We start from the raw sequence: 13,299 nt of genomic DNA, 5'->3' as shown, positions 1-13,299 counted from the left end.
CTAGTGGGGCAGGTTGTGACCCATGACAAGTCTGCCATGGGTCAGACTCCAAAATTTGCCAGCAAATTTTGCCTGCACAAAAGAGGGCAAAAAAGAATGAATACACAAAGACAGTCAGACACTGAGCAGGACAGTGTGTGGCCAGAGAGCTGTCATCAAATACAGCCATGTGAGGGATATGAGAAATTCTGCATTGTTTAACAATAAGGAACTAAACCAGAAGATGGAGAGGTCTGTCTGTCCAGAATAATCCTGACAATGGTTTGTCCCTGTGTTCCCATGATCTTGATGATAACTTTCTTCATACTCAAGTTAAAATAATGACCCTAGCCTTTCTGGAAGCTTTCAAAATGAGAAGGGGAACCCATGAAACAAAGGGCAATCTGGATGCAACAAACTAGTTTATACTTCCCCTCAGAGAAGCAATAGTCTCAGCTCCTTTTTCAGCATGACACTGTAATATACTCCAATCCAGACCACTGACAGAAGGGTAAAGGGCTGGATTTCTCAGGTCAAACCTCAAATCCAGGCAAGTCTAGAAGAGGAACTCAAAGTTTTAAGGAAACAAAATACTCACTTTCAAACCCTGTTATTTTTAGATAATTTTGAGGTTATAATCTAAAAACATCAAGGTTAAAATTAGCACCATGAATTTGTGTATCTTAAGTGAGGTTAGCTATTAGAAACAAAGTGAGGCTAACTATTAGAAACTAATCCTGCTCAAGATAAAAAGGTAATTCAGACATTTTCTCAGACTGAAATACTAATCACAGTCATTAAAATTTTGCCAAATTTAGATTTCATGTATCTCTATTTTCATATTTAAAAAAAATCTGTGAGCATTTTTTTTACTTCCTTATAGAATTCTCAACCACTTCCTTGAAATATATATTTTATTACAAGAAACGTACCTAGAGAAAATAGACAATGACAGGAAACAAAGGATTTTTCTATCTTCCCAAAAGGCAGCAAGTGTCATACACTCTTTATGCATCATCCAATGCAAGTGGTGAGATCGTAAAATTTGGAACATATTGGCATGATAAAATATACACAAGAAGAGTCCTGTGGTCTCACTAATTTGCAACATGAAAAGAAAGGGGCAGATAGCTCAATTTCCATCTCCTTCTTTGCTTTTTGGTAAAAGTAAAGATAAAGAACAAACACTTGATTCCTTTGCCTTCCATACTATAAAACTCGGCCTCGTTGAAAGAAAGGGAACTATCTTTTTCTAAAAGAAATTAATCTGTCCTTCTATCATGTGAAATCATTATTCATGTTCTGACACAGAACATCTACTTCTCAGATACAAAAAACTTTTCCAACTTTGGGGGATTTTCTCCCTTCCTGCAAAAGGAAGCTGCATTGTTTATACCACTCAGAAGAAGCCATATAGAGAGAATTATCCTTGCACATCTCTTCAGAAAACATCAAAGCTGCTCACAAGTCCTCTGCTTATCATCTTACTCAAACAAAACCAGTAGAAAGACAGGGCTCTGGGAAATTCTTGAATTCTCCAAATATTTTCCCAAGAACATATCCCTTAAAACACAAATAATCGGTGCAAGGGCAACTACCTTTCCCCTCTCCCCACCACCATCACACTCTTTCCAAATACAAGCTGTAATCTGAGGTCATGGGAAATGATCAGGAGATATTTTTACAGCTCATCATAAATTCATGAGGCTTAAGCAAAGAGCAGAAAAGAGGGGCGTGGGGGGAAATGTCAGGATGTGAGGGGGAAGAGACATGAGTTCAGAAAAAGTTCAAGAATCATCATGAGAAATATGATGTACATTTTCTCTAAACCAATATTACATTCTACTTCTATCCTACCTAACCCATTTTTCTTATTATTTGTCAATACAAAAGCCCAGAACAGAACAGCAGCACATGCCCTTAGTTTGCCCCCTTTTCACTTGAGTCTGTTTATTCTGAGATTATGTGAAAGGGTGTATATGTACTCATTTCTTCCAAGAAAACAACAATATTAAACTTGGAGAACCTTTAAACATTTCAACTGTTGCTCAGCAATCTCTGCATGCTCAAATACCAACTGCACTGGCCTGACAAGACTTTAACACACTGCACACCACAGGCAAAAGACCTCAGTACCAGGAAATTCTTGCTTTCACACAGTTCTTCCCGTTACATATTAATGTTGTGAGTAGAAGCAGGATAACCCATAATAAGCTACTTCTTCAGCTCCAACACTGAAATAGCAAGGCTACAGTTCTATCTCTCAGCTCACTGGAAGCTGCAGGCTTGAAGAAAAATCTCAGCTGCAGGCTGGCAAAACAAGAATTTTAAACCTCACCAAAGAAAAAAATACTATGTCCTTATAACTAAAGGCGTGTTCTTTTAGTATACTGACAGAATTAGCTAAGGCCTATTTAAATTAATGAATAATAAATAGTGATATCCTCATCAAAATCTTGCTTCTTTTCCTCCACCCCATCTTCATGTCACAAACTAGAAATCAAGTATACAGACATACACAAAGTGAAAATACTTTTTTTTCACCTTCTGCTCTAACTCAAAAATGCTAAGTGTCTGTATTTTACTGCCTGATAATTCTATGAATCTTGAACACTTAGTTAATTCTTACCTTTTGCAAACATTGGCAAAATATCCGGGCTTCCCCAGCTCCAGGTATATTTACTTTCATTGAAAACTGAGTCAAATTCCACTGGATTCTCCTTCCACCCTGTTAAACAAACACACCTGCATTTAAATGGCATTGCCAGAAGATCTCACTGACTGCTTAAAATTGATAGTCCATGCAAAATGTTATGGGGTTTTTTATAAGTTTCCCCTAAATTATTTCACAATGAACTCCAATTTATGCATCTTGATTTTAATCCCATTTAAACATCCATTATAATTACTCCCCCATTCATTATGAAGTGAGCTGAAAACCAGACCAATCTCATTATGCAAGGTTTCAAACAGGCAAAGCACACAGCTGGTTTACCTTCTAAACAGCTAACAACTCCCTGAATTCTGCATCTCCTGTTGCCTGAACTCAGTTTTTGGCATTTCAGGCAATAAGAGACACACATAAATTTCCAGAAGTCATGTTGTACTTCCTTACAATAAAATCTTCAAGATGTTTCCATGAAAAGGCACTTGACAGAAACATGGAGTTGCTCTTAACTAAGCATCCTTGCCAATCCTGCATTTGTAGTGATTGTCAGAAGGAAGAACCTTTTCATGAGGAATACAGACAAGACCAAGTAATTCCTCTCACCTCCCCTGACCAAAACCAGCACACATGACTAGTGCTCAGGCCTGGAAGCCTGGGGGAAGGCAGAGGAACAGACAAAAGACCAAGTCAGTAATGCAAAGGGTTGTTCCACATAAATAAGCCCCAAACACTCAGTAAAAGCTCTGGACAAAACATGGGCTTGGGGCTTTTAGTTTATTTTGCTCCTGATTCTCCAATTCAAGCTTGCAACGGTTCAGCTGAGACACTGCAGTTCATTTCTTGTTTGCAACATCTACTTAGCCGTACCCTAGTGCATCCCAAATGATAATTGAAAACTGCTACATGAAGAGGTGAGGCTGTAAGATACTTCTGCTTTTAGGTTCAGGCTGCGAAATTCAACCATATTAAAAATATTAATTTATGTAAACTATTTTCCTAGCTATCAATATTAGGATTTGAAAATCCATCCAAAATTACTATTTTCCATATCATCTTGGCATACAAACTACAACACAGGTATTTGTCAATAATCATCCAGAAACCCAGCACATCACTGAAACACTGTACCTCAGAGGACAACATTCCAAGCTTTAGGACCAGCCTACCTTTAGCAACTGCACTGACATCTTCATAAAATCCAGCAATGAGTGCAACATGCCCTGGCCTGGATTCTGTTGGGACCCGGGTGTGAGAGATTCCCCAGCTGCCATTATTCTCCAGAATACTCCTGAAAAAAGGATTCAAGGCAGTTTAACTTTCATGACTTATCAAAGTACAACAAATTACAGATAAAAAGAGTGACAGGTAGATGTGAAGCCGGAAATGCAAAAAAAGACCCAAAATCCAGACTAAACCAGAGTCCACCTACTGTGCAGTAAAACAAGAGGAACATTAACCTGCAAGTAGTTCTATATTGCAACACCGCACATAGAACATCACTATTGTGGCCCATCAGCACTGCAAACAGATGAGTTCACCTGGTCTTCTAATACACCTAAAATTAACATACTGGGTTTTTTCTGCTGCTTTACTCTTTAGCTTTTTTCCCCTCAACAGATTGTTTCTGCCTGGTGTTACTCTGTGTTCTTTCCATTTAGCCTGAAAGTGTCTAGTTCAATCTTATCTTACTCTTTAAATACACTCAATTATAATTAGCTCTTGTGACCATGCCTGCCTTTATCTGTGCTGAATCTTGGAAGCAACATTAAGAGAATTTGAACCCCACATAAATCTAAGGTGCAAATAATCTTGGCAGCAAGAAGAAAATTGAAGTAAACCTTGCATCTTTCTCCATTACACTGAAGTGAAGGAGAATGCATTCTCACCACATGCACAGAAACACATCAAGTGTCTAGGGTTTATGCACATACAGTAAATAGTTACAACAGATAAAAACCAAAGAAAACAGAGGACAAAGCCCAAGCACAAGAAACAGCCTCATAAACTATTCTCATCTGCCGAAGATCTCAACAGCTGGAGCCTGTCAGGAAGCAAGAGGTGAGTGCTACCATATGCTGTTTTCTTGTCTCCATCTTCTGGAAGAACAGAAAGATTCACTGCTCACTGTCAGAGCATAGGAAAAAGGAAAACAAAACACAACAGGACATATCTTTTACTGATTTTTAGGAAAAAACAGCAGAATCGTCTGAAAAAATTCAAAGTAGCTTTTAACAGTCGAGTTAACAGGAAATTAAAATTTTGTTGTTCATGATATAAACTACCAAATTTGCTATGTTTGTGTGTTTCAGTCCAAGTAAATTCTAAGTTGATGCCTTTAAACATCCTAAAATTTCAGGTTCCACTTTAAGCTTGCAGTACTCACCACTCGTTTGTTGGGGTTTTTTTAAACTCACCTTAGACCTCACATCCTCAGATTTACTTGAAAGCTCACAGAACTACTAGGAATAGCCCAAATACTACAGTGAGGAATATAAAGGCATGTAGAGACACAGCACTCCAATATGTTATTCCTACTTTCATCTCAGCTAGGAGATAGTGCAAGTTGTACTGAAAAAAGTAATTAGAAAAAAAGGATTTATGTATTAGTCAAAATGGTTTCTTATTTTTCTCACTACAGACTGATCAGGATGTATTGCACTAACATTCATGAAAGATTTAAAACAAAAATAAAACACTTTTTCTCTCTTTAGACTTACATTGTAACAACAGGTAGAAAATTGATTTAATTAGAACTTTATTTCTATTGAATTGGAAACAAAGTCTTTATCTTTGCCTGTCAACAAGAGCACGACTTCAGGATCTGAAGTCAACAACAACACATACCAGGCAGAAAAAATTACATATAAATTTGTCATTTACCTACTCAAAGGAATTGGAATTACTTCAATGCCTTTTACTCAGAAGAACAACTAAAAAAAATTAATTTCATGACAGTATAAACATTAGCTACCCATAATAATAATTGTAAGTATTAATGATATAGAAATATGGCTGAAACATGACAGACAAGGAAGAAAACCTCTTTCCTGAAATCACCATTGCAGCAATTCAGATCACTTACTGCCTTTCACAGCTATAACACTGCTGAAAACCTGATTTTTCATAAATATGGTGGAAGACTAGGTACTTGGCATACATGTATTATCCAACAATCTGCTTCAAGCCTAATGGATATATATTTTTAATTCCATGCACCTACTAAAACTTTGCTTCTTTTAATAGCACATTGCTACAAGAATGGCTCTTGCTCATTTAAAGACAATCTTTCCTCATTAACAATGCAGTACTTCCCAAGGTACTCCACTTGGATAAGACTAATAACCTGGCTGTTATGTTGCCCACTACTATAAAGTGGGTAAGGGACTGAACACTTGGAATTTAAGAATGAACATGCAAAAAAGTAAAATTTGTACTAAATTGCATATACCTTGAGTTAGTATTATTGAAAAAGGAATGTTCAGACAGCAACAACTTGGCAGAATAAAAAAGGATACATTTCCAGAAACTAACACATCATCTTGTCAGCCTGTTCACAAAGTTAAGTTATGGAAGTCGTGCAGCTCAAAGGTTCACAGACAAAACTCTGAACCTGTTGCTTCAAAATTGTGGCAGCTTGTGTAATAGATCTGAAGATATGCTCTGGGCTGCCTGATCCTCCACATTTCAAAAGGCACAGCATGCTGCATGTTTTTTTATCTTCATCATCTCTCACACATACCTGCTCACACACATCTGTACTTCTATGCAGAATGAGAGATGAGAGAAATACAGATGGCACTTCACACTCTACTGGCATTTTCTTCCACTCAGGGACCTACCAGCATCTTTGCTTGTTACAAGGCAGTCCTTCCCCTCTATTCACCCATGTACTTTCAGCACTGGTGACAATGCTTTACTTCTACAGATTTTGAAATACAAAGTCCTTAACTCCACAAACATGGTCAAGCAGAGAAAGCAAAAGTGACAGTTTTCCAGCAGTAGACAAACTAGTACATAGTTTAACTTTTTTCAATATAGCCATGACAATGCTGAGTGGCTAAAACTTAAAACCTGAAATCACTTAGTAAAAGAAAATACCCATTATAACTTTTTCCTGGCCACTACTCACCCCTGCTCCCAGTGATGGGGCTATTACAGCATTCATACCTTGATGGTGTTGGTTGGTGGTCCAAAAGACCAACAGTTTTACTGCTAAGGAAAGAAACTGCTCTGGGGTAAGTGTGAAGTCCACAGCTAGAAGACAACATGGTAAACTCACACTGATGTGGCAGACACCTGCCTATAAAAACAGTAACAGCAGCAGAAGTAGGCACAAGTAAGCCCATGTGGGCTGGCAAGCAATGTAGCAGGAATTCTCATATTTCTGTATTACTTTTGCAGCAGTGGACTGCAAAAGCCCTAAGAGCTTCAGATGACTGATTATTTGAGTTTGCTCTGATATTCAAGCCCAACTAATTCTATGATCACACAAAAGTAGTCTTATTTAATACTGCCTTTTTTCAGTGTAGAAAATTGTCTTATGCTCAAATAATTACCTTGACATAAGGAGACAGGGCAAGTTAACAAAAAAATAGTTCTAAGCACACAAGGATATGACTTTAAACACTTTTTTAGCAGGATTATTTTTTCACAGCCTTAAACTAAATCATTCCTTTAAGCAATTAGACACACATTGTAGAGAGTACAAGGGAGGCAGTAGGGTCATGCACACAGGAAGGGTGGAATGAAGAGGAAGTGGCAGCGTGCTGTTAGATCTATTCAGGACATCTCTTTTAATCACGCCTTAAAAAGTTTTGTCAGTAGCTTAGAATTAGAAGACAAGCACGTTAATGTACTGCTACTCTTAAACTGAGCATCCAGGAAGCAGTTTAAATTAGTGACTGCCAGGCTTCAGAATTGATTCCATGCTGACGTGAATGGAGAAAGTTCACTCCCCTCTCAGTTACTGGCTATCTGTAGAGTTCAGGGGACAATATGGACTCAATTTACACTGTCCTACTTTCAGCAGCTTTCCTGACAAGGGACACCAACCCAAGCTCATGCATTTCTGCACAGTGTAACTCTGCAAAGTTGGTTACTTTGAGGGCAGAAGGAAGGCAGTACTCAAGCCACCACAATTGTTGTTCTTGTTCTCTTCACAACACTGTGTAGAGCAAAAGCCTGTAGATCCGTTGGAACCCAGAAAATTCCTCTGGCTGCCCTGGAGGGCTCGCGCCCATGCCCGGGGGGCTCAGAGACCTTGGCACAGAGCCCAAGACCCCTGTGCCTTTGATTTAGCCCTTGGAAAAAACAATTACCAACCTTTATACGAAAAATTACAAGTCAAGAGAGTTTAAGCAGAATAACAGTTAGTTGGTCACAGAGTGAAAAGTAGAGTTTTGGGGTTTTTAGAATGGGGGCTCAGGAGGCAAGATGGAGGAATCGGGACATGTCCGGTCTTTCTGCTTCTTCTTCTTCTTCTTGGCCTCCATCTTCTGAGTGATGTTGGCAATTTTGGATTGGTTTAAGGTAGAAACTCACTGTCTAACATAGGAGATAGGTATTGGGAAGTTATGGTAAATAGTGTACACATAGTTTTTAGTATAAAAAGATAACACCGCCTGAGGGCGGACACTGTGCCTCTGCCTGACCTGCTGAACGGACCTCGGCAGGACAGGAGAAAGAATTTTATAGATAAGAACCAATAAACACAACCTTGAGATCGAGAAATGAAGAGCTCTGACTCCTTCTTAGGAGACTTTCTAACGCATCTTGGGGTCACTCTGAGCAGCAGAGATTGTGAGCTAGGTCAGTGTAGCTTTGGGCTTACCGCAGGTAAGGGGCCCGGGCTGTGCCATTGCTGTCCAGCTCATACAGAGAATCTGCTCGCAGACCATCGGCAACAAAAAGCACGAGACGCTTCGCCGGAGGCGGCAGCGGAGTCTGCTGAGGAGTCATGCCATGGACCAGGGGAGAGCTGAAGTAGATGTCAAAAATGGACACCAAGAACACACAATGCACAAGGAGCCCCGCAAGAATGAAGACTGGTATATCCATGGCAGCAGCCGGCTGGCAAAGGCAAAGTACAACACTAAGAGAGAGAGTGAAAAATCAAGTTAGGCAGATGAGACTTTATCAGAATCAATATTTATTTCATTTGTTACGGAATGCAAGCAGCAACCACATACATCCCCAGAATAAAATCAATTCCTACTTCCAATAAGCTTTTTTCCCCATAAGTCCGGGTCAGAGTCACTGCATGACTAATTCAGACTTTTGACAACCATTATATCTCAGCAACTCATCTCTGGTGTTCAGCTTCAAAAAACCACTGAACCAAGGCAGTTTGTTCTGTGAGCTACATCTGTGACAGAAGACTCAGACAACGCAATGTCTCCATGAACATACTACCCTCTGCTGGCTGGCTGCAAGACAGAGTTGAAGTCTATTCAGGTAAATACAAGCCAGACAGCCAAGAGAAAGCCATCCTACAATAAACATCCATCCAGCACTGCTTTTTTTCCTCCAAGTTTGCCATCAAATCTGGGCTCATTATACCTGCCTAGAAACCAAAACCTTTTAAAAGAACAAAGATGCCGTGCTGAGCATAGAATGCTATTCCTCTTCTAAAACAAGTGGCAAAAGCACAATAGCTGAAGAATTATGTTTCAGGAATTATTATATTCCCTTCTTGAGTGGTTTTTTCCTTCCCTGTCATCCTCTGATGTCATATTAGAGATAGACATATGCTTAATAACAGGTACACTGGAAAACGTCCATGTTTGCCAAGCGTGCTGTGGGGTTCATGCAATGCCTCCTAAGTAAATATGTAATTATTTAAGTAAAGTAGGAAGTAAATATGAATATTAGCTGAGCTAAGTATGGGACCTGAGCCTGAATGTGGCTCAGTTCTGTCAAAAGATTATTAGTGCTGTTCAAGCTGCTTAGTTATTTAAATATTAGCTAATTATCCACCTTAGCCAAACATCACCTCCATTCACCAATTAAGAAACAGATGCTCTTAACAGCCTGGAAGGTTCAGACTACCTATGTAAATACACATCCCTCTCCAAAAGAAACAGTTTGTTTAAGAATTTAGTTAGAGCTTCTCAATGACAATATATTTATTAAGTTTATCTTATTACTTTCAGAATTCCAGTAGCTAAACAGACACAGGCAGCCACCATATGGTAAATCTACCACTCCTACCAAATAAGGATAAAAGGCTTCATTACCACATAACCTTAACTCTGAAAGAAGTTTTTTAAAACAAAAACTTAAAAGGCCAGGAAAACGAGCGGAAAAAAAAGAAACACACTAAAAAAAGATTTGAAAGATAATACACAATATTACTTACTAACCTAAAGAAAATTCAGATCAGCATGCAACTTAAACATAACTTCAAATTCCACCCATTTTCCTTACTGAAACACAGATGCAACAACTCCAACTCTAATCTGAAACATTACTACAGCAATTTCTTGTTTGAGATATTTGGAGAGAAAATTAAGTAAAAAATGGGAGATAAAATACTCAAGCACTTCAAAGAGACATAGTAGTCACACTTTCATGAACAAAAACTTTTTGTTAATCAGGAACTTACTTTTATGTCTACAAGTGAGATTCCAAGAGATTTGGAATATCTGTAAATATCAGTTTGTTTATTTTTTAAGTATTCAGGGTTCCTGCACCAATTTAAATATATGAAATCATAATCACAGAAATACCACTAAGTTCAGTGCCAGAGCTTATTTTACTCAATCAGTTTTATTTTCCACAGGGCTTTTACTTTTGATGCAGTTGTGCTTGATAAGAGAATATGAACTACTCATGCCTTAAACTGATGAGATTAAACACCCTACTAAAGAAAGCTGTTACTTCTACTTGTTGTATGCTCCCAGTGCTACAATTCCATAGCTTAACACATTCTATGTTCTTCTAATTAAAGTATTAGTAACCTAATCTGTTTTCTGCACTGGCTAATTCTCTTTGCTTTTAACTCTCCCTAGCCCTGTCTTTGCAAACAGAAGAGTTCAATCAACACAATTCAAATGTAATGCTTAGACTATAGTATCTATAGAATTAGTGAGAGAAGAAAAAAAGGAAAAGAGTATTTCTTTTGCAACCACAGTTTGATTACATTACACCAAACCATTTATCTGGGCCCAGCATATCCTACTGCTCAACACCATCACATGATTTCCAGACAGGCAGCTCCCAAAGCACCTGCTCCTGCCACATCCCTCCCTTCTGCCTCTGCCTTAGCTGACCCTGCTCCTTGAATGCAGGACTTTGTGTCATCACTGAAACACAAGGTTGTGAACAACATTCTGTCCTCAAGCTTACAAATAGTTTCCCACAGGTACAGAGGCTTTGGAAAGCTCCTAATTGCACACAGCTGAATGCAAATTTCTCTACAGAGCCTGGTGCTTGACTGTTCAAGACAGCTCAAAAGCCACGGAAACAATAAGGATAACAATTTCAATAACAACTTATTCCTCACAAGGAAAAAATAACCAGGATAAAAAGAAAAGCTGGATTAAGCACTAGCTTATAAGAAAAAGCAAAAGGCACAGCCTGATGAGAGAAGAAAAAGAGAAATGTTTAAGCATACACACTTTTGAGGCTGAGGAGCCATATCTAAGTATTTATGACTAGTGCCAAAACATCTCTGCCCTCAGGCGCCTGGCCATCCAAAATGCAGATAAACAGTCACTTGAAAATACATCTTACATCTTTCTGTCAAGAAAACACAAGCCAAAGATATCTCAATATTTTTGTGTCCTGTGATATTTTCTCAGGCAATCCCTTAGTGCAGTACCTTCCACACTCCTTGTTCTCACAGAGCAAAATACAAGCTTTGCTCAAGTTACTCTCTTCTGTCACACCAAGAGGAAAGACACTGAGTCCTGTAGATAAGAGAAGCATGTTGCAACCTATTTGCCACATGTCATTTCTTACTGCCCACCCAAACATCGCTTGCTACAACAGAATCCTGGAATACTAATGCAGTTCAGCCAGCCAAATCACCTCCTCTATAGACTCAGCCCAACTAGTAAGCTACATATCAGACTCTAATTTATATTCCTTTCTTTCTACATTTCCCCCTTCTGTCACCACCTCCTAAACTATACAGAGCCAATAATGATACTGTCCAACCCCCAGTATGCCAGACCTTAAACTATTCCAATAAAATATTTTGGTTCAAACAATTTGGAGTCAAAACCACAAAGCTGGTGTGGATTCTTAAAGGAAGATTCTTTTCAGATCCTGAACAGGAAAGTACTAAAGATCCACTAAGCTACTCACTGCCTGTGAAATGCAAGCTGTTCACATGGAAGAAGTAAAAAATGAGCAGGGCCAAGGTGATGCAGGGGGCTCCAGGAGACCTCAGAGCTTCTCACTTCTTTGGATGTTGCAGAGGAGCAGAGAAGAGAGTGGGAAGATGCACAGGTGAGATTGATCTGAGACACAGCAAGGCAGAAGCAGCAGATACCCTTCCTAAAGTCTAGGAGATTAAAGAGAGAAAAGCAGCAAGGACCTTTTGACTGCAATTAATTACTTTTCCAGAATCAAGTGATACATGCAAATTAGAGAAGGGTTTTTGGTGGTTCTCTCCCCTCACTCTGAATTCTCAGTGAGAAGCTCCCAGCTGGTGACAAACAGGATGAAGAGACCCTTTCTTTCTTTGTATTCACATCTATCAAAACAATACAAAAAAAAACTGCTATTAGCCACAAGTTCCTCTCCAGCAGCCACATCAGTGCAAAGACTAAAACACCCAGACTGTGATGGTGGCAGGGGAGCAAGACATCTGCAATGAGACACCCAAGACCAACTCTTCTTCTCATGAGCTTTTCCCTCTTTTCAAGTTCATCTGTAATTTGTTGACAAGAATGGTTTTTCTAACCTTCTTTTGGATGCCATAGAAGCCACATCCACAGCACCAGGCTGGATCAGGTTCCTCAACAATTAACAGGAAGGCTGACACAATTAAATGCAGCACTCATTTTCCCCAAGTAATCTACATCTAAGTTGCATTGCCTCTGAAGATATCATCTCTCAGCATTATTTTTAAAGCAAAGAAAACCATACTTGCACTGCAACAAAATATAGCTCTTCATACAAAATGTAACAATTCCCTTTTATATTTTTCTTTCTCTGAACATGCAATGAAACACAAAATACTGTGTTTCCTCCCATTGGCAAGAATATTTTCTTATGGACAATGAAGCGTCAAAACAAGGAGCTCAAGGTACATTAGTAATTTCTTTCAGAGGGGGCCATGCTTCACTAATACAATCAAGTCTGTTGATTAAAATAAAGAAAATGCATTTTCAATAAGCATCAATGGCCTTATCTTCTACAGAAAAAATAAATAGACAAGAATGTCTGCTGTGCTTTTGGCTAATATTTTTCAATTAAACAGTGTTGTGTTTTATGTAATTTAACAGGCACAGTTGTGACTGTACAGCTTGTCTACACATTAAAACATTATCATTTTCTTAGGGCAGAGGAGCAAATGGAAGTTGGGTGGTCTGACAGTACTTTGCATATGTCAGCTCTAAAGGTGGTGGTTAGCAGTCCCTACCCTATTCTTTCACTAATTTAGATTTTTAAAGAGCTACACCAGTCAGGAAATGCACTCAAGT

General features: G+C 38.8%; 1 protein-coding gene across 6 annotated transcripts in view; it reads right to left on the bottom strand.

Moving 5' to 3' along the window:
• PIGN (phosphatidylinositol glycan anchor biosynthesis class N) overlaps window positions 1-13,299 on the bottom strand; it is a 100,182-nt gene that overhangs the window by 77,668 nt on the left and 9,215 nt on the right. For 5 of the 6 annotated variants that reach the window (XR_010028580.1, XR_010028581.1, XR_010028578.1 and 2 more), the window contains exons 2-4: window positions 8,478-8,738; window positions 3,814-3,935; window positions 2,609-2,707 (exon numbers count right to left, since the gene is read on the bottom strand). Coding sequence is in view for 2 of the 6 variants with exons in the window: in XM_063162146.1 (XP_063018216.1) it covers window positions 2,609-2,707; window positions 3,814-3,935; window positions 8,478-8,704 (448 nt within the window). In the remaining 4 variants the exon portion in view is untranslated. Of the gene's footprint in view, window positions 1-2,608; window positions 2,708-3,813; window positions 3,936-8,477; window positions 8,739-13,299 lie in introns of those variants that run through there. The other variant, XM_063162155.1, reaches the window with a different exon arrangement.

Source organism: Melospiza melodia, chromosome 1 (genome assembly GCF_035770615.1).
Source record: "Melospiza melodia melodia isolate bMelMel2 chromosome 1, bMelMel2.pri, whole genome shotgun sequence".
In the NCBI taxonomy this organism is placed as follows: Eukaryota; Metazoa; Chordata; class Aves; order Passeriformes; family Passerellidae; genus Melospiza; species Melospiza melodia.
The sequence above is the reverse complement of the archived record's forward strand: the minus strand, read 5'-3'. Positions and strand labels throughout refer to the sequence as shown.